At 41.0% G+C, this 22,877-nt stretch overlaps 1 protein-coding gene across 2 annotated transcripts in view; it reads right to left on the bottom strand.

The window, feature by feature from the left end:
* The window catches only part of LOC117304324 (transcription factor AP-2-epsilon-like), a 92,865-nt gene that overhangs the window by 14,471 nt on the left and 55,517 nt on the right, over nt 1-22,877 (bottom strand). For both annotated transcript variants that reach the window (XM_033788705.1, XM_033788706.1), the window contains one exon: nt 7,980-8,098. In XM_033788705.1, coding sequence (XP_033644596.1) covers nt 7,980-8,098 — 119 coding nt within the window. The remainder of the gene's footprint in view (nt 1-7,979; nt 8,099-22,877) is intronic.

Here is a 22,877-nt window from a genome sequence, read left to right as displayed (position 1 = left end):
TCTTGTGTTTTGCACGTGACCACACCGAGGACAAGAAGAGCGAGACATATCCCAGCTCCTATTTATTGTACTAAACATTATAAACTACAGTAAGTGGCCAACATGGCTGCCGAACAGCCCTTTTTAAACCTTCCACCGAACACTCATTATCAATCAGTATTTTGTGTTTAAAGACAGTGATATTTTTGTAAGCAGCTGCAAAGAACCACAACATCCTTGTTCCGATAACATGAAACCCAACTATCCCCTCACTACGAGTTTATCCCCTCTGTACACTTCACATGTTAGGGTTGATACCCGAGCCATCAGCATCAACGTCCCGGTCTGTGATGAAGCGTATCGCTAAGGTCCTTGTGACGGAGACTAAAACCAAGTCAACAGAGGTTTGGAGGAGCGACAAGCTACCTTCTTTAGCTCTTCTCCTGCCCTCTTGGGACCTTCAGTGCTTTTCACTAGACGTGTGGAGTGATATCGACACATAAAATGTACACCTTTGTTTTGAATGTTGGAAAAGAAATGGAGGCCTACGTGATGTCATGAATAAGCCATTTATGGCTACGACTTCATTGAGCCAATTCCACTCAGAAATAGACAAAATGGTATTTCTAAATTATAGATTCATCTGTGCAAATCAAACACTTTCATAATGTAACAGTTAAGCCTTTTAAGTGGTAAGGCATGCCGCTAATGGTGGAATAGGTAGGTTAGTTTAAACTACATGATGCATTTCATTTGGTCAAAACAAAATGAAATCATAACATTTGAGAGGAAACCAAAATTAGTATCGAGAAAAACCTTATCAAAATGTGTGTTATTATTCCACATGGGATTCGCCTGAGAAAACCCACGTGTTACTGAACTTCTAACGATGCAAAAGGGATGGCCAAATGCCATATTAACGTGGGAAGTACGCACACGGGTCAGTAAGCAATCTCTACATAGCGCGCTTGCCGTGAATTACACACCGCTCGAGTACAGTTTCTGAAAAGTCCACGGTATATTTGAGCAAGGGGACTTTTGAAATGAAATCGATGGGGGCAAGAGCTCTTTTTATGGGGTCAGTCAACGCTGTGCTTGCCGCTGTGGTTCGTTGCGGCAAGAAACACATTTCGGATTTTTTTTTTAAATTGAAGTACCGTGGAGTTTGCGAGGCGTGAGTGTGAATTATGACCGCAGCTTTTCAGTATTGAAAAGAAGGCTTTGTTCGCTTGCTTATACAAACAACAAAACCCAAATTTTCCCTCTTTTTTCTTTAAGTTTTATTACAAAAGATTGTGTGCGATATTCAAACGACAAAAAAAAAATAATTAGATACATTGTGTTTGGAGGGTTTTAAAAACCAGGATCCATTGATATGGGTTTTGTCTAAAATCTTCGCCTGCATGAAAAGATAGCGTCACGGTGTGGGAAACCGCGAATCGAAAAGCTGAACTCTGGTGACAAAAATGGGTTATACATTCGGGGGTCGTAAAGACTGACAATGACCGTCACTCATCCTACCCTTTGCTGCAATGACCGTCACTCATCCTACCCTTTGCTGATAATATGGGGGGGGGGGGGGGGTCGTAAAGACTGACAATGACCGTCACTCATCCTACCCTTTGCTGATAATATGGGTGTACTTTTGTGTCCTCATCAGTGGGATTTGAGTTTAGCGATGTGTCAAATTCACAGTAGGACGTAGTTTATTATCAATGTTGGTGAAGCGAGATTGACTATGTTTGTCTTTCACACTTCGCTACAGTGACCAACAAACAGCACGCGTGTGCCTGACGGTACACACGCTGCGCACCCCCCGTTGCTCAGGCACTTGCAAGCAAACTGGCAACCCACCATCAGAATCCTTACTCTAAAATGATCTGTATTTAGTTGGGGTTAGATCATGCAGGGAAAAGCTGCACTTTCCTTTACGCTGTGCTGTTTCTGTGATGGTTTTCCGCCCAAAGTAGAACACAATAGTTAAAATGTTGAGCTTATTTTAGTGCGTGGGAATAACGGGTCGATGGTTTGACGTGTTGTGGTATTTTAAAGCCAACTTTCAACATGAGTAGACAATGTACGCATGTTTATCAATCCAGTAAATTGCGTTTTTTCCTTTGTTCTCACATTGTTTGTTTTTCTAGAGACGTTCCCATTGGTTTTGCACACAAAAGTAAAGCGAGGACGTCCTCGATCTGTCAAACACAAAGATCCCACTAAGTGTTAAATACAGTCCTCTTTGGTAACGGGTAGACATGCTCCCACACATACACACGCGCCATTGTACCGTGAAATAACAAACCAGGAAAACTGAACACAAAATGAAATAGCCGTCTTCAAACCACAGATGAGCTTTCTCTCTTCGACCAATCTTTGTATCACGTCAAAACCCGACAGTTTTTCCGCCTTGTTAACGCTGGATTTACCATACTCAACTCGAGTTTGAAATGAAATTAAGAAATATCATCAATTTCGCGAATCAAAACGACAGAAAAAAATTAGCCCAAAGAAAAACATACAACAGCCTGAGGCTGTTGATAAAAAAAACAAGGTACAATGCATCAAAGATTTTATTTGCCGGTGTGCGAAGACAGCTAGGATGTAGTGAAGAGTAGTCGGCGTCTGGCCAAAAAGAGCAACGGCACTTGCCCATTACTCTTTCCTTAACGATTCCATGCTGAAATAACACTGGCCAGAGAGAGATACACCGAGCTATTGTCAGCCAGTGATTCGACCGATCACTCTGGCCGGCAACTACACAATCACAGTCAGAGGCCGGAGCTGGCTCACAGGCAGAGGAACCAATGAGCTAGAAATAATCATAATCATATTTTCTAAAACTCCGCTAAATGACAGGTAATCGAAGCATTGAGAGTCAAACACCTCGCGATGTGCACTTTGTGTGTGTAGTTTGCGATCGGCGGTTTGTGAATCTAAACCAGAGGTAAAGACACTGGGGCCTATGCCGCCTGTGGGGGAGCTGAGAGAATCAAGAACTTCAAACTCACCTTAAGAGTTGAAATGAGGTTTCAATGAGTGACTTGAAGGGAAGGAAGGGTCCATTGACCTATAGGTCGGATACCCTGTGTGTTTCGTACAATGGGGAATCACAATTCGCACTAAGAACCAGCCTATTTTCAATTCCAATCTCAAAGTTACATGTCGTGTTTTACTTTGGGACGCCTGCAAAGAGGCACAATCTCATAAGCTGAAAGCAGAATATGCTTACTTTGGGACGCCTGCAAAGAGGCACAATCTCATAAGCTGAAAGCAGAATATGCTTACTTTGGGACGCCTGCAAAGAGGCACAATCTCATAAGCTGAAAGCAGAATATGCTTACTTTGAGACGCCTGCAAAGAGGCACAATCTCATAAGCTGAAAGCAGAATATGCTTACTTTGGGACGCCTGCAAAGAGGCACAATCTCATAAGCTGAAAGCAGAATATGCTTACTTTGAGACGCCTGCAAAGAGGCACAATCTCATAAGCTGAAAGCAGAATATGCTTACTTTGGGACGCCTGCAAAGAGGCACAATCTCATAAGCTGAAAGCAGAATATGCTTTACAGTACTTTGTTTCTGCTAAGGACAAGGACATTCAGCGGACTAGTCACATTATATACATGTCGGGATATTTTGGCTTGTAACCTGATCATCTGCTTAGCCTAAGTTTACTGTGCTTAGCAATTAAATGTGTATAGCCGGCTCAATGACACCGGTCTCCAATGTGAAGTGCCATCAACGCTTACGATTTGTCCAGGTCCGCATAGTACAACATCCTCTGATTATGACATATCATCTCAAATCAGTCCACAGTTGAAAGCCCTTGGTGTCATCACCATCATCATCATCTCATCTACTCCATCCAACAAGATGCTCTTTCAATAATAGAACAAAAGAGCAGATAAACTTCACTGCGAGAGGTCAGCCACGGTATTGATTGGAAACACGAGAATCGGACCTGCTTCCCCTCTCAGCGTGTTTCCTTCTCACACTCACGCCGTGGTTTGTCTTCACTGACCAGGCGATCGAGCGAGCCTCGACTCTGGACCCATCGTGAAATCCTGTAACTTCCCGTGAGGTCGACTTACATAAACGACGGCTGGCAAAAACAGAAGAGGCGCGGAGTTTTGGCGGGAAATCCGAGTCACTTTTGAAGAAATACTATCCTAGAAGGATAGTCCGGACGAAGCGGATGGCGTGTGCCTTTGTTGTTAGTTTTGTAATCATAAAAAATCACTTATACGTACGTATCGATCTTCAAAACAATGCATTATTGCCAAGAAATAATTTGGTTTTAGAAAACTGAGTAAGGGACAAAAATCACATTAACAAAACCAAGTGGCGCACGGGACGTTTTGGTGGTAAATTTTGCAGTGGCACGTGTCTGCATTAACCGTACTGTGTGTTTTAAAAGCATTCTTCGGCACCGTGCATAACTACTATCGGTCATTACGCATTGTGAAACATCACAACTCCTGAGAAGTATGCAGCATCGAGATTTCGTTTTCACAACGGGTTCCAGTTTAGCAATTAACCACAAAATGCTGTTTATGACATGAAATGTTTCAGAAAACAATAATAGCAACAAACAAATCAACAACAAATAAACAAACAAACAAACAAACAAACAAACAAACAACTGATTACTTCCCGTTTTTTCCCCCCAGTTTGATGTGAATGTTTGAGACGATTGAGGCCTGGTCTCACAAATCAATTCCCAATTGATTGTAATAACGTCATTTCACTATGTATCAGCCAGAACTGGGAAAGGGAAGCATCATTCATATTCATTTATGCCCGACTTGGTGAAACTAGACAGCGGGATATCGTGTGAACGAACAGATGGATTGGTCCAGCACTATTCAAATTCATGTTATTCTGGGCAAAAGGGCATTCGTATGTAAATTTGGGTTTAATTGGTAGAATTTGTGAAACGCTTAGGTGTTGTGCTATAAGGAAAAAATGTAACTATAGGGTTACGCCAGGTGGGCAAAAGCCCTGCTCGGTTTTTACCCACCGGAGTTTAGCGGGTTGACTACACGTGAAGCGTATGGAACAACACACGGTTCGGGCCGGTTATTTCGTTTCTCACACAAGGGTAGTGAGATATGTAAACCGGTGGAATATAAGGTGTTATCTCGTGTGATCCATGGTCAGAAACTGACGATTTACAGAATTTTGTTTTGGAAAAATATCTCTGGTTTTACATTTTGACCGAGTGACCTAAAACTCCGCGTGTTACATTATTGTGACGTCACGTTTGAACTTCCTCTGTCTTCATGATGAACCACGTCGTATATATTTAGAACAAGTCAAACCGAAAACCAATAACATTGTCTAAAGACAACAATTTAAACAAACTGTCTTATTATATAAAGTGCGATTATTTAGTGTTCATAGAATAGCGTTGTCACAACTGATTGAGATCGGCCGGTACCTTTAACGGGGTATCCGTTTCGCAAGGGATTTTAAAGGAAAGCAGACACGAACCAACCTTCGTGTTGATAGATTGGGAAGTACATGAAATGAGTGTATGACATAACCGTGGTCATGTCCTTCGGTGGGGGGAAACGTACGATCGACGTGCCGTCATAACACGTCTTGGGGCCGTCTGTTATCGTATTAGTGACTCCCGCAACCCCGGGCCAAAATTCATGAGTGATTACTCTGCCTGCGAGCGGCAACATTCAATCATGTGCACCATTTGATTAAAAATTTTCTCATTTTGTTTTAGAATAATGTACGCAGGGTTGGATAAATAGTGCTGCCATGTTCATGGGGTTTGTCTTCTGGTTTGATTGACATGTATTGAGATCCGTGTTGATTAGGGTGTGAGTCAAGTTCACTTTCTGGTGTCGATTTGGGAATTCATTTCGGTCGCCATTTTGTTTAATTGGTGGACGCAGCAGACTGTTTGCACTGAGGATGATGTTGCAGTTTGCCTAATGTTCCACTGGCGATTATAAACATTGAACAGATTTCATGTTTTTTTCTGAGCTGGGTATAATGTCACATGAGAGTTGAGGCAGTGATTCAGGAAAGCGCCCTCTTGGTTCAGAAATGACCATCACAACACCCTGTCCTCGCTTGAGTTGTACTTCAGTCATGAGCAAGTCTTATCTTGTCCCATTTTAACATCCAGTGGGCACACAATATGACAGATATCGTCTGCCTCAATTGCCAACTCGTCACGGAGGATGCAACATACCCTGCGCGGCGCTCGCCCAAGGGCCAAATCCCAGACGGATAACACACAGAAGTAACATAGGAGTTTGAGTTTGATGAGCGCTCTGTAGCCCAAAGGTGCTACGCTTGGCTGCACCTCCTGACTTCAAAACACCGTAGGGGTGACAAACAGCGGAACGTGTAGCCCCTAGAAAAGATGGGGTCTGGGGAGATTTAAGATGGGAAATGCTTGTCACAGGCCACATGATTTGAAGGGTTCATTTGGTGTAGGGTGTTAGAGAAATACACAGTCAATGCATCGTCGCTTGTATGCATCAAAGCAGTGTCAATGCATCGTCGCTTGTATGCATCAAAGCAGTGCAATTGGAATCTTAACAGATAGTTTATTTGATCTCAGATGAAATGGCATATGTCACCATAAAAATGTAAAACAATAATAGTAAACCCAAGATTTGTGATTTCATAACAGACCACAGATCGCAGATAGGTCCCATGCAAAACGAGAAAGTAAGATTAAACTAGCAAAACTTCAGAAGCTCTTTTCTGCACTTGATACCTTTTCCTTTTTTTCTGCAAAAAAGAATCGTTTTCTTCTCTTCAAGAATTGTAAGTCAATATTCTTGAAACATTGAGCTGAAGAACAGTGGATCCAAATAATATTGGGTCAATTTTTCTTGTGTTCTCGTGTCAACAATCATATCACACACAATGAATCGTTCACTTACAAGGTGGTTTCGTAGACAACAAATTGTTGCAATGATTTTCCCAGCATCATGCTTGAACGTTCTTGCACTTTTTGTTAAACTCTAGGTGCCCGTTACTCCGAAGTAAAGCGTGAGTAGCGCATCCTGCATCTCGCTTTGTTTCCGGGGTTCCAAATGGATTGCGAGGCCGACGGTCGAGCATCGTGGCTTGTTTTTATTATAGTGATAGAATACAGGCAAGGAGATTGAGGTAGCTCAATCAATGGCTTGTGAATAGAAGGGGAGTGTGGGATGGGAGTACACTTGGATACGCTAACTGATCATGCCATGGAGTCAAGGTTAACATGTAATTAGACGAGAGGTAGAGACTGAGGGAGTCATGACGAACAATCAATTTATGCATCAAGGCGTATCGCTGATTTATGACAGCATCGTTGGGCAAACTAGCGTGTACGGAACAACTCAAGGATGATAGTAAACGGTGGGACTAAAACAATTTGTATGTCTTTGGAAGTATTTGCATGGTGGGAGAGAACCACTCTTTGAATAATGAGTCTTTGGAAGTATTTGCATGGTGGGAGACACCCACTCTTTGAATAATGAGTCTTTGGAAGTATTTGCATGGTGGATGAGAACCACTCTTTGAATAATGAGTCTTTGGAAGTATTTGCATGGTGGGAGAGAACCACTCTTTGAATAATGAGTCTTTGGAAGTATTTGCATGGTGGGAGAGAACCACTCTTTGAATAATGAGTCTTTGGAAGTATTTGCATGGTGGGAGAGAACCACTCTTTGAATAATGAGATGTAAATTTATGTATCTTGTGAACTCGGGGACTCGATTCATTATTGTATAATTTATTCACTTTGTAGTCGTAACAAAGCAATTTGAACTCGACATTGTAATCTCGTCTCTGTTCTAACGCAACAGCAGGCAGGGAATTATTATGCTAAGTGAAACAACCGAGAATATCGTTCTGTGAAACAGTTTGAATTAGAAACAATGAGAGAGAAAAAAGTAAATTATAATTGACTTTTGATGATAAAGTGTCGCATTGTCCACGATGGCAGAGTCAAGTTTTGGATAAAGTATGAAATTAAAGACTTACCTTCAACTAATGACGTAAAGAGCGTAACATTAGCGGCTTTTCTCCTTCCAGCGGGGAGGTTCAAACCAATTTTTTCTAGTCTTTCTCTCAGATATCTTCCTCCGTTCTTAGATTTTGCCCTGTGTGGTAAAACAAACAAATAGAAATACATCAAACAGTGTCAGATAAATTAGTTTAGCACAGACAATAGTATTCTTAATTGCACAGACTTCCAATTGAGCCTTCAGAGGTGATGTCAACAGAGGGCGCTTTAAACATTATTTATAAACATTCTTATTAAGTGTCGGGATTAACTATAAGGTGACGAAGGTAGGGGACAATAAGACGAGAATATCAAGGGATATCCGATGAAGATATGGAGTGGATATATGGAGCAGGAAATCTAAAGTGAAGACTGAGATGGTTACTGAAGATAACGGGATAAGAAAACAAACTGAGATGAGGAAGGTTAGAATGAAAACGTGAGCAGGTGTCTGTGGCTATCCAGTCATCCTCCTCAGGAAAATTCGATCAGGACGTTGATGATGCAGGCCGGACTAAGATGATGAGTGTGTTTCGGAGAGGGTCTACAGGGAGGCAGGGGGAAAAAGAGATACATCAGTAATGTCAACCAAGCAGCGACAGGTGCTGGTGACCGTAGCCAGACGGTGGGTGCCGGAAGCTACCCGATCAGATTGACAACAAGTGATGCATCTCCTCTACTCGGCCAATGGTCTTGAGTACACTGCAAAGGTGAAGCTGTACGATTAACGGGATATCATCCAACTTATCAATCATTCTTCCTTTTCCTTCTCTCCCTGCTTCTTGTTTTGTTTTTCTTCTCCAACCTCCTTCTCTCATGTACTTACCCACCTCAAGGGGGTAACGGTTTTATCCTACACTGGCACCCACAGGCAATGGAGTCCAGTGAATACACGGGATCAGGATACGCTAGTCTCGATATTGATACCCTTTTTGGATTTGTTGATAATCCCGTTTAATTACAAGAACGATGATTTATTTCTGATTGTAGATCCGGCGTGGATCCGGGACAGACAAAAGTTGGAAGATAAGACGTGCGTGAATATTGAAATACTGCCCTTGCCGAATGGATGGGAGGAAGGGGAGACGGGGACTAGACTGACATGTGACGGGGCATACTGAAGATGGATGTGATATTGGAGCGAGAACAGAAGGAAAATTGAGAGGAGGGTTGTGACATCAGAAGATGGGTGTCAAAGACGACCCAAGGGACACAGAAGATTATTGAAAAGATTGATGGGGAGTTGGGTCAACAGGAAGACAGCTATGCAGCGACCGACGAACAGACAAATCAGAGGGGTATGGTACCGTGACAGTCCAAAAATGACGACAAATAGCTCGACGGAGAAACAGATGTAAAGCGTGTCGTGAAATTAGATCTAAATTCAAGTTCACCATTTCTACAGCAACTTATTTGTTTAATTTATAACGACGAAACAGAAAACTGCATGACACGCAATCCTTGCGCCACGTCCACGACAATAGATAACACACACATCTTGCTGTCTCACTACTTCACTGTCTACAATTTATTAAAAGCAATTGAAATAATTATTTGAATAACTTTGACGGTCTTTTACGAAACTTGATCCTGTTTTGGTGTGTTGCTGATAATGCAAATAGCTACTTGGTAAAGAACTATTCATAACAGTATTAAGTGTGAACCATGGATAACACAAATATGTAAAGAAGGTAAAGACAGAGACATTGGAAGATCAACGACCGACCATTCTCAATCAGTAAGTACAGGTCAAGAAATTACCCTTCAAACATGGCCGACCGTTCAACCTCAAAAACCCGTTTCTGTCCAACATTGAAAGCCCAATTACAAGATGAGAGAAGTGTGGTCCCACCAGACACCCTCCCCCGCCATTGAGTCCCCAATCTAGAGCTTGATTCATCTCCAAGGGTAATTCAACATGACTTTTGTGATGTTAGATTACAGACGAAGGGGTGAAGTTAGCGACTCCATGGTGCGGGATTATTCTCGCTACCCGAGCAGTAATTCAACAGTTACATGGGTTGGGTCTAAATCGCAGGGGGTGTTTGGAATCTAAACGGCTCACGTCACCGCTAATTTGGATGAGACTTTGCATAGACGGAGGCCAAGTACTTCAATTCCAATACCCAATTGTCGAATGCTTACACTACTACTGAAGACCATGAAAGTCCAGAGGCTAGCAACAAGGGATCTCTTTTTTTTGTTTTACTTGCAAAGCGCCCTCTGGTGGTAGGTTATTTTGTCTGGTTTCTCATCCGGCTGTATGGGTGTCTTGTAAATATTCTGAGAATATGAAAACAATTGTTTGAGATAATGTGCCTGGTGGAGTGGCTCATCCTAATTATACTTTCTGATGATGAGATCCTGACGTAGTAATTGGCGTTAATTTGTAAAAGAGGCCGCCCTGACAGCTAGTCTACGCCTTTACATTCCAGGCGTATCCTCCAAACCGCAGAGTTACGATTAACGACGAGATTCGGACTAAAACCAACCCGAAATTACATGGCATGAGAAACAGAGACCTACACTCGAAGGTCACGAAACAAACGACTGATTAAACGGCTGATTGAAGTGAACAAGAAAAAGAAAGACACAAAACATACTTGAACAGTAACTCTAGGATACACTTACCTTTAAGAAAGCTCTGTATTATTAGTTGAATTTGTAACAGGTAACATTTTATTTTAGCCAAGCAGCAAGTTGAATTCGTATCAATGTATGTAACTACCCATCATAACTTCGTAACACATGACAGAGTGCATAATCGCATGTTTGAATGATACATTGGTTTCTGAGGGAGAAACCATTTTATCTATAGGAAAAGTACTTCTGAAATGCAAGTTCACGCCAAGTTAATCGTTTTACCGCATTTTATTTGAACAGATATAAAGATATGTGGCAATGGTTAGCATTACTGAATTTATCTTTGGATGTTGAGTTGTCAGAAACTATTGTGCATCTCTTCACATCACCGTTGGTTCCTCCATGGTTTACCAATTGATGAATGCTTTTCGTGTGTATCCATACATAGCGTAAATGTAGTTCTGTCATAGCGGGCATTGGCCCATGCGTTGTACCGTAGTGTTAACGACCCCTTAGCTACCGCATCTTGGACGGGTTGTAGCGCTGTTTACACAGATGTGGTGCATGACACGAAGACTGTAGTAAGTGACAAAAAAAACCTACTCCCCAGGCCCCTAGTGAGCTCCAAATTCCTGGCCAGTAGGGGTTCCCTCCGATCGGAGAGCAGCTCCTAACGTCTGATACTATCACTGTCAATCGACAGTGGCGTGCCTCTCTTTCCTTGACCGGGGCTTGAGATCAAATCTCAGGCAGGGTGGCTTCCCGCTGCTCGGTAATTGGGAGGTGAGGGCATGAAACAAGTGATACAGTGTACCACACTCCACTCCATACATTCTCAAACTGAATTCCTTGGGTATAAATGGATATTGAATTCAAGATCTAGTCCTATTTAATGGAAAGCTCAATGTGATTAAATCAAAGCTTCTACATCTAGGAACCAACACAAAATCAGCCTGACAAGAGTCAGTTTGACATAATAAATGACTCTATGTCTCCCTCCTTGCATTCACGCTGTGTTAAAACAAACTACATTGAATGCCAATATCTGAAGTAGAGGTTAGGGCTAGGGGTGATGTATGTCATACCACTGGATGTTGTTCACAAGATCAAGACATCAACTATGCTCAGAGGATGGAATCTTACACTAAAATCATCTAGAAGTTGACATAAATATAAACAGGGAGGTTTACACCCGACCTGTCCCCTAAATGATATTATCCAGCGTAAGCCACAACCACGGGATACCGAAATCCAGAGATGCAATTATCCATATCCGCCCTCCAGGGGAAAACCTTACACAGTTTAAAATAAAATACGTCCCTTAAATAGAAGGTTTGTCTGAAACAATACCAGAACAGGTGTGTAGCAGTCTGGGTTACGGACCAACAGGTGAAGTTAAAACGATTGGAAGGTAGGGTCGGATGGCGAGTCCGAGATTTGACAGGTCATACCTGTCGGTCAAGGACCTCTATATGTGACGGTCTATGGCGGAATAGTTGTGGTCTTCGTGACGGTCTATGACGGGATATTTGTGTGGTCTTCGTGACCGCCACGAGCGCCTAACCTCTAAGTCGTCGTTTGGGTTCACTTTACTAACATGATAACCTACCCTCTCGCTTACCAAAAGAGGAACCAGTAACTATCTTGTCAAATGCTTCATACCCATGTAATCACCGTACAATCATGTTGCTTTGCGTCCTTACAACCACGTGTAACCAAACCGAGGCCAGCTGGAATTTTTCATTAAAAGGTGTACCCAATTCAAAACTTGCCCAATTAAAACAAAACTCAACAGAAAACCACACAATTTGAATAAGTTACCGAGAATCATTAAGAAAATGTGGGTGTAGAAAGCTTTCATTCAAGACGTTATATGAACTAACTCTTGATTGTTTTGAGACACCCCCACGTTGGTTACCTAATACCAGACAAACACACCGTCAACTGCAGATGTGATTTGTGTTACACCACACCCTCAATTATAAAACCTGAGCCAGACTATTTGTTCTAAATACTTAACTGACATCCATCATCGAACGTGTGTGCATCAGCACTTCCTTTATTCGGGTCATTGACCGCAAACACAGCGTCAGCAGTTTGAAAACTTGCGATGACCGATTGAATAATTGAGCGCGTACAAATGTCAGAGTGGAAAATGTATTAAATCCAAATATGTTTTGACAGTTAGAATTATATTGAAGGGTTCGAAGTTACTTTGGAGAGGTCGTTAAGATCCGTTGGGTCAGTTCACAAAACGATATACAGACCGGGGTCGTATCTCACTTGAACCAAAATAAGACATAGAAAGTGTCAGAGATCTTCAACTTGTGAAGTCTTTTTCGTCTTGAGCAAAACATAATGTGTGTGGGAAGGTACGAAATGTTTCACCACTTTGTTAAAGTACGAAGTAGATTGGTGGACTCGAGTTTTTGTTATGTATGAACGGTAACTTTACATTCGACATTGGTCTTGTGGACAAGTTAATAATATACCCATTAATGGTAGACAGACTCCCTCTTTACTTCCAGCCTCGCTGTGGTTGTGTGTACTGTCTATGCATGAAACAAAATGGCTTCAACATGATGAATCAAAGGTCTATGAAGCAAGGTCCTTATTCTTTATTTTGTGCACAAACCCTCTCCCGATATGGGGCTTGTAATGTGAGCCACACCTTCAGCGGGACAAGGGTGGCACGGCTCCGCTAAACTTAACTAACTATGGCAGAACCAAATCACTTGCTGAGTGAGTCTCAATGAACCAGGCCCTTTACTAGCCCGTAGACGCCCACTCGGGAAGCCTTCTCGTGTATCGCGATGGCCAAGTTCCTTGGAATTCCTTGAGAAGGAGACTAACTCACAACGCCTTGTGTACGTATAAATACTTCCACGTGTTATTATTGGAACTGACTGGGAAGATTGCTTGACCTTCAATGACCTCGAAACACGGATTGTGAGCAAGCTTTCATTTATGGAACTGCTAAAAGATTGAGATTTGACTGAAATGAAAATATCTGTCGGATGATGACACACCGACTTAGGAGTTTTTTTTAGCGAAGCACTATTCCTTGAACACAGTCTTTATTAAAAAATAATGTACCTACCATACGAGTTCTTTAGTGGTGTTTTAATTGAATGGTAACATTTCAAGTGAAAGTACTTCTTGGTTGTTGCGGTTCGCGGGTAATCGAAACTCGCACCGCAAGTTTGAACTCTTAAGTCCGGCCTAGAACCTAGGTTTCCCCATCGGGAGAAAGTTGAAGTCCGCGCGTATAATAGTTTACCAAGAAAGGGTGTATAAATTAATCATACGTGTTGACTGGCTAAAACTTGTCTGGTGGCTGACCCTAGCACGAGGAAACTCATCTTCAACCGATGAGGGAAATATCCGGTGACCGGACTGTTCGCAATCATAACTCTAGAGTTAGGTGATATTAACAATCAATTGGTTTAAACAAGCACAAGGTGCTGTTAAATAAACTAAGTAAAAGTTCTACCTTAATGTCATTCCGATAATTTTAAAACGAAGATGCCGAATCGCAATGGCACACAACTGGTGCTAATTACTGGCGTTGTGAAATCTCCAACAAACAATTAACTCCCTGATTGACATTTTATGGCATGACCTACTTAGTTGGGTCACTGCGGCGTAATGGCCTCGTGAATCACGCAAAATGTGAAGGGCACCAGACGGAGAACAATGGCAGAGGGATAGGTCCAGTCAAAACAAACCGTAAAATCCAATTTATACAAATGAGAGAACTCCGACCCATCGTTGTCATTGCAAAGCACTTCCTTCCCGCCAATAATTGGATTAAGAGAAAACAAAGAAGTGACACATAGGTCTAGCCTTAATCGTGACCCTTGTGACCCCTTGACAAGTCTGAAGGGACATCTGTCTCACTAAACATTAATTTTAAGTGTAGTTTAGTTTACTTGAGTTGATTACATTTGTTGCACCAACATCACCATAAAAGGGAAACCCCCGAACAGACACACAGGCCCACTAAATGGGCACCCTTGATCACAAATAAAAAGCAAGCTGAATTTTCTGGGCCAGTGGACAAAATCCATTTCAAAAATCATCTGAAAACTATTTTTGGTTACAATCAATATTATGACGTAATCGCATCATTTACTGACCCAAATCCCCAATAAATTGCAGAATGATAAATGGGAAGTACCCACAAGAGTCGGTGTAAACGGATATGGCGCTGTTCGTACGACTATCACGAGATCACGTATCGTCTAACGTGGACTAGCGAGACTTGAGCAGAACAAGTAGCTGAAAAACACATAACATTTGATTGATTCCACCAATGGGTTCGACAAATGCAATTATCCAATTCCACGGCACACATAAAATAAATCAAGTCCTGCTCGTAAAAAAAGACATGAATGAAGGGACAATCAGCTCATGATCTTTCTGGTGTCGACCTTACGAGGACACTAAACATTGAGGAAATAGATTGGTAGATTGGAGGTGTTTGGCACAATTTTGAAGAAACTCAATTAATGTAAATCAGAGGATATCTTTAAATCACAATAAGTGACGACTGGACATATTAGTCCTGGCATGGACCAGACTTCCAGAGCGAGAACCGAGATAATAAACAACTGCAGTCATTTGTAGCAAAATATTATCCCTGAAATGGAATTAGATTGGGGTCGTTGGTTTGTCCAGACTTGGTGAAGAGGTTTGGGGATGAAATCAGATCGCTCAGCTACGACGCAACCCAAAGAAAGGCCTAGTTTAATAAACATGTAGACGTGGTTTCAGAATGTTGGGTGGGGGGGGGGGGGGTGTCAAGGTCCAGGTACAAACAAATTGAGACATTAAACTGTACAGACGTGGACACACGATATTATGAAAAATTGTGATTATATACCGCCATAATCGAGCGTTGTCCACCTCTGTCCTTAGTACAGGTCAAACCAAATTGACTTACGATTGGAAATGTATCTTAATATCATACACGTAAAAAAACACTTCCCATCTTGCCTTCGATCCCCCTCATAGAAACTCAAGCCAGAAAGTATTGGGGACGGTGTCTTGACTAACGCGTATTGGGTGACAGGGCAAGACCGAGTCAGGGGTAGAGGTGAAGTTGTAGCCTCCATGGGGGCGTCTCTTCCCCCAGGGTATAAAAGGCAAGACATCCCTGGAGGGTTGGGTATGGGACCCACTCAGGGTCCCGGGGGTACTTTAGTTACGGGGCTATTTTGGAGAACTCCCCTCTTGTCATGGTGAAAAGCTAATCTAGAGGAAACTGCAGTGGAGCTTCCGTCAGGAGTCAACTAGGTTTGTCTAACTATTCTAGGTTTCTGTGCCAATCATTTTAGTCAAGGTTTGTGATTATCCAACATAGACCGAAAATTTGTATCAAAAAGGGTGAACGTGTTTCACATTTTGAGCTAGGCAATTCTGCATTTGAGAGAACCATCTAGATTTGTCTCTGTTTTATGAAATGATTTGTTTTCTTTTGACATCGGTTCTTAACTACAATTCTACAACGTGAGATAAGTTCAGTTGTTGTTCAGTGAACTTGTTTTTAATGCAAGTCAAAGTGCCGAACCCGGGCTTGGGAATCTTATAAATGTAATGGTCAATGTTGTGCAATTTGTTCGTTGTGAAGTGCCTCAACTCGTACCATTTCGTTTCACACTGGACACTGAGTCACACCAATGACTTGTATAGGACCTACCGTTGTCTGATAAAGTTCTGATTGGTTTGGAATACTTCTGAAATTACCGGGCAGTGCGAATGTCACAGTGCCTATCATAGGCTCAGATTAAATAACACTACACCATACATCACTACTGATGAACATTGCTCCCGAATGGTACCCGTCTTATGTTTACAAAAGCACATAAACGAGTTACAGAAACATTTACCGTTTACCAGCTTGATATGAAATTTTGTTCAAAGTATTTTGTTATCCAGGGTGAAACTAAATACGTTGAGATGAATTCCTCGCTAAAATTCAATTTTCTCTTCCCCCATCGTCTTCCAATCATTTTGATCACGGGGAATTATTCTTACACAAAAATTACGTCAAGGAACTAGTCACATTTCTATCCAATTATGCTATCCAATAACTTGCCATATGAGATGAGGGCCCGTGAACCAAACTATAGTGTGTGGGTTGTCAGTAATAGTTTAGCTAACTGGAGACGGGTCCCAGACTCCATAAATGCATGGAGCAAATTCGAGTATTGTATGAAAAGTTAAAATAACACAAGACACAAGTTATGATAATATGACAGCCATGGTGTCAATGCGTTACATACATGAAATAATTTTCAGTCCGTTTCAAATATCATTAAACGCTATTAATAAATTGTTGTCATCAGTGGAACAGAGAGTGGTATGTAAAATATATCTCTCTAAGCTAACCGTCTAATCCATTGGGTTGGACCATTGTAATGTATTGTATGTACAGGTTTGGTAAACATAAAACACTATTGTTTGATTTTAGTTGGAAAGGTCACTGATTATATTGTTCATACTCGGAACTTTCTGAAAAGTGTCTAAAAACCTTACAACGCATCAGCTGACTTCGGTTGTTAATTTCAAAATGATTTGCTCGGTCTTACATGCTGAATAGTGTGCATGGTTTACAAAAACACAGTGATTTTCAATGTCAGTATAGATCGAAATCTAAATGCGATCTTCGGGAAATTTCTCGTTTGAATCTTATTTTGAAAGTATAGGTATTTCTGTGAAAGGTTAACCTAGGTCACGGTTTGGCAGGCCTCCCCGTTGATTCTGCACGGGCCCCGGGGCGATCTGAGCCCTGTCAACCCCTACATACCGAACCCTGAATTGCGATACCAACATTTAGAACAGGCTATTGCATTGTCAGACAGCTATATAAGAATCCGGGCTGTGTTTGTTTGTGTTGAACTTGGCATTAGGTATGTACTGAACTTGTGGAGAAAGTGCTCTGTGTTGAGAACCCTGAGCTCAGAAACTACCCCCCTCCTGAAATAAATGTTGAACTTGACACGAAGGTTATTCCAAACTGAGGAGATTGAATGCTTGAATTTATTTATCTTTTCCCCCCTTTTGGAAGAGGGGGAGTGTTGCCCTGAAACTTTTCTTTAAAACTTTTGTTTTCGATGAAACTGGTTTAAGGTGAACCTGGGTGTTCATTTGATTCTCTTGGTATCTATTTTATGTTTTATTTATTTTTAATATCTATATAACACGGGTGCGGTGTTTGTGTCCACCCCGATATATAAGTTTCGAGTAATACTTTGCAGTATTCCTTTGACAGGTTAACTGTGTTTCTGATGAATAATTTAGATTGATCTATTGCGGTTGTTTTTTTAATCAAAATTCACAAACCTATTCATCTGGCCAGCATCAATACAAATAAAAATGGGGTCATTTGATCCGCAAGCTAAGCATATCTTAAACCCAGATTAGTTCTGGTGAATACAAAATAAAACCAAGCAATGTGTGTAAAAAATCTACAATTTGAAAAACATCATTGAATTTCCCTTTGTGGTCTGAAGGGCCTTGTCAACGAATTAATCACCACAACGATAAAATAGTTATCTTTAATCGCTTTTCTGACCTCCGTTTATTTGCCCAAATGACTCTCTGGTCGTGAAAGCCTCTATTGATCCCACCAAGGCCATAATTGATTAAAGAACTATCACCATGCTATTCGCCAAAAGTATGGAAAATAGAGCTGGAAAGTTGGTTCGGCCTGGCATTGTTAGCCTGCATTCCAAACTATCCAGCCGGCACGGTATCGCTCATTGAATGGGAGGGAACAAACGTTATGACAGTGCAATCGTTTGGCCCCAAAGCTACCTTAATGAGTACAATTTGACACCGTGAGATGAATGGTGATGTAAGTGACATATGAGTCTACAGACAAACACACAATTCGACAATTCGTCAAGAATGAGAAATAAAAACAACACCGGATTTCTTGTTTTTGACATGTCCACCCAGCACCCAATTGGCGTAGGGAAGGTAATTGCGACGCGTATCACACCTATAATGACACTTAATTTCAACCATGCTTTCCCACAAACAATGAAGGCAAAATTTCAAAGGCTTAAAATGTAATTTCGAGCAAGAAAGAAAACAAAATCAACACAAGGCTGAGCCAACTTGCAGAAACTCTGGGACACAACAGCGACCCAACAAAGTGACCGTCCACCGACCTTGGTGTGCATATGCCACCCCCCCCCCCCAATTCAAAGTCTTCAAAGTTTCTCCACAGTGGACTTAAATATAGAGCGCCAGAGCTCCCTAATGAAGTGGAGGAAATTCTGGGTAATTTGGGAGTCCGGTTGTTGTTTGGTTCTTGCTGACAGATGGAACCATAGAAAAAAGAAGAAACCTTCGAAATAATAGACTTGAGCAGAGACTAGGCCTACTTATTATTACGATGACATAATCCCCTCTACATGCCAAACAGAAACTTTCAGCCAATCAGCGCATGCAGAGCGATCCCTGCTTTCAAGGTTCCCTCACGCCACTACTTAATCAGAGAACAACCCTTCCGGGAGCAATCCCTGCCTCTTAGGTGTCATTGACCTGTGACGTATCACTATCTGAGCAGCGAGGCCAGCCGTGACAAGTTCAAGTCGGTAATGACAGACATGGTGCCCTGTATTGGTCTCACTTTTCTGGCCGTGTTTGAGAATCTCTAGGGGTCTGGAAACATAGAACATCTTACGGACTTAGCCCTGATATTTGCCCCGTACCCTGGGGCGTTTGGATCCTCAGGAGGGACGGGAGAATTTGGGGAGAATTTGGTGGAAGGAGGTCGGTAGCTCCATGAAAACCGTGAATGTGTACAAACAAAGGGGTTGAGGAAAAACAACGTTTGCCTACAGCTATCTGCTTCCCTTGTAAGAAATTACTGTGTAAAACTTAAAAAGATATTTGTATCAAATAATAATCTTCCAAAACACGAAAGAAAGTTGACTTCAATACATTGTCGTAATGATACACAGCCTTGAATGCCGTACAAGAATCTGTTTGCACTTTGTTTACTATAGTAGGATTACCCACATATTTCTAGCCACATTGGCAACTACAGCAGACAGTGGAATTCCCAGGCTTTTTTTTTTATCATTGGTCCTTTTTGTTGGTAGCAACTATTTTTTTTATTCCAAGTTTTTTTTTTTTTTATTGGCAAGAAAACATTTTCCCCATAATAATGGTTTACGAATGACGTGCAACATCCCTAAATTATGATCCGATTTGTTACAAATCGATGCTTGGTGGTTGGAATTCTTGCCTTGGTACACCTCTAATGGCGACAAATACATATTTCACCCGGATATCACATCAACCCGTAACTATTAATAATACAATATGGCTGCATGGTGCGACAGGTGGGGGCCTTTTGTCATCGTTTTCACGCTGAGAGCGACTCGCTTCATCATGTATAGATGTGTTGCATCCTGCTATTACCCCGAAAACCCTGAAAAAGGCTTACTGTTAATTTCCGACGGTGTGGCGTCAGGGAATAGCTGATATAAACCAGTCCCCATTTGATATACACTGTACTCTCAGAAACACTCATTACATTAGTATATGAATGCCCCTGACTGCTTCAATAACTAGATAAAATAGCAACATGGCAGGCCCAAATTATCAAAGTCCACAAACCCTGCATGTGAATTTGTTATGGACTGTGTTAAAGAGAAACTATTGCAAAAACACCAACCCCACAGCCACAGCGATCCCTGCCCCACTCCAACAAGCCACCTACTTTAAAGGTATTATTAGCATTTTCAGAGCTGATAAAAAAGTGGAAGCAGTGTTAATGTTTTGTGTGATCAATCATATTCATGAATTAGTAAACCTGTGAAAATTTGGGTTGAATCAGTCAGGAGAAAATAGTGAAAAAAACACACACAATTATTAATCAGTAATGTTAATCAGACTAAAATGGAACGTTGATACTTTTTTATTTTTTATTCTTTATAATTCATTTAACATTCGAAAACAATTATTGATGAATTATATCCCAATCCTCCCCAAATAATGTGATAATGCCTCTTTGGCTCTTGCCAAACAGAGTTTGTCTGCTCCTCACTATTTCCTTCCAACCCTACTACATATAGTCTGTGTCCGGGTAGGGTTATTGTTTAAAACACAATCTAGTAGCACCTGTTACCAGGGATGCCATTTGATTCTGAAATCATTAATAACAAGAAACAACAATAATACAACATATTAAAAACAACCACGCATAAAAAAAACTCAACCCCCAAAACAACAACATGTGGCGTAGTGGAATTAACTAAACAAGAGACGCATTGTCAATTATTCAGCAACTCATCTAATTATTAGGATTTCTTTATCACTGTGTGCAACAGAACTGGTGTGTGGCCTCGTGAAATAGAGAGGTAATAATGTCAGGAAAAAGAAATAGTATAAACAATGCGAGGTCATAGTGTTTGATATAGCAGGGGGAAGGGTTGTGATGTCATGCAGACAGATTCAGTAAAATGGACAGCGAGTTATAAAGAAGTCAAATCAATAATGTTTACTTCTCATTTTCAAAGAAAGACCGTACAGCGAAAGTGTTTTTTATTTTATACTGCACTTGTACGCAAATTCTAGTCTTCCTTTTCTCTGCAACACTAATTTTATAACAACAGTATTTCCTACAACAAAATAAAAGGTTCACTGAGTATTTTCGATATCTTACGCCGACACCTGCTCCAGCGATGCCCCGTTTCTACTGAATCTTGTCCCCTTGCCAAATTTGACCCACTCTTTTATAAATATTTAATATGACTGGCGTATCATCTCCTCGTCTAAGTATTAAGAAAAATGAAATCGCAATTTGGCAGTTTGTGGATTTTTCATTATTTATGGATCCACTCTCTACCCTTAACGCAAATTGTGAAAGGGAATATATATTATAATGTTACAACGTTGTCCCCAGGCGTAGAATGTCCACATATGCAGGTGATTTTGCAATTCACATTAATTATCTTCCGAACACGAAACCAATGTAAAAGCAAACCACTGCAAAGCATTACACACACCAAACCTGTGTAATAAAAGTTTATAATATTGTCCCTTTTTTCACAAATAGTGTGATAGTGTATCCATTTTTTGTTCTTTTATTTATTCTTTTATGGAACTAGATTCATGTGATTTGCTTTGCCTTATAACTCCGACATGACCAATGGTTTGCCTAGGGCCTTTATTCTGTGTTGCCAAATGACAAAGCAAGTTGGACAATGCTGAGACTCGAGGGACACTTTTGTCATTTTTACCCCAAGTTAAAAGCTTTTATTGAAGTAGTCAGTGATCCCCCAGAAATGTCAGCGATTGGTAAGAGTTGAGTCAAGAGCCAAGTCAACTTCCAAATACAATGATTAAGATGATCGCTTGCAAAAATGCATAAATCATATTCAGGGAACGCAAATTATTTCTGAGGAAGCATTCAAAAATCCACGAGGCTTTTGTTGCTATAATTTAAGGTGTGCACAAAAAATTCCCAACGGCTAACCCTCAACATACAAAACGGGCGCTTCAGGAGTTCTATGGCACAGTTCTATAACAAACAAACGTACTCATAAAAGATGTCTTTATATTATAGATGTAAAGCTTAACTGGCGAGTTTGCCATAAGAAATGACCCACTTTTCTAGACTTTTGATTGTGTAGATGACATGAAAGCAAACACACCCATAACCAGTCTCATTATTCCTGAGCAAGAGGTACAGTGTTTATTAAAGACCTGCTTGAACGAAAATGTCAAGTCGTGAACTTTGCTGAATTCCATTTAAAATGTTTTCAATGAATAAGGAAATCGAGTCATATGATTATAAATAGATTTTGATTGTGTAAAAAAACAATCATTTTGAATACCCTTATCCAGGGCTTTTCTGAGAGATTTGCGAAAAGCCCCGTTACGTAATCACTCTTAAAACGTCATAGTTGGGAGCTCCAATTTGTAAAGCCGCTTTGTTGCAGCGTGGAGGTATAACAAAGCAAACTCCCACAAATGACGTCAGCGGCATTGTCCTTTGGCGCACGCTCTCAACGGCAGAAGTGTTTTTAGTTTTTCAAAACCTTTAGGTTGGGGCCTGATTTTTTAATCGATAATTACGAAAAACTCATAAGTGTAAACATATCAAAATTACATTAAAATGGTCAACAAGTGCATTGTAAACAAGTCTAAATACCATTTCCGTTAAAAACCTTCCGCTCAGGTAGCTGTTTAAAAAAAAGGGGCGAGCACTAGATTGAAAAAAAAAAACTACCCATATATTTACATATTTGCTCATAACGTGTACTGTA

This window comes from Asterias rubens, chromosome 21, assembly GCF_902459465.1.
Source record: "Asterias rubens chromosome 21, eAstRub1.3, whole genome shotgun sequence".
In the NCBI taxonomy this organism is placed as follows: domain Eukaryota; kingdom Metazoa; phylum Echinodermata; class Asteroidea; order Forcipulatida; family Asteriidae; genus Asterias; species Asterias rubens.
This window is presented reverse-complemented; position numbering and strand designations above follow the sequence as displayed.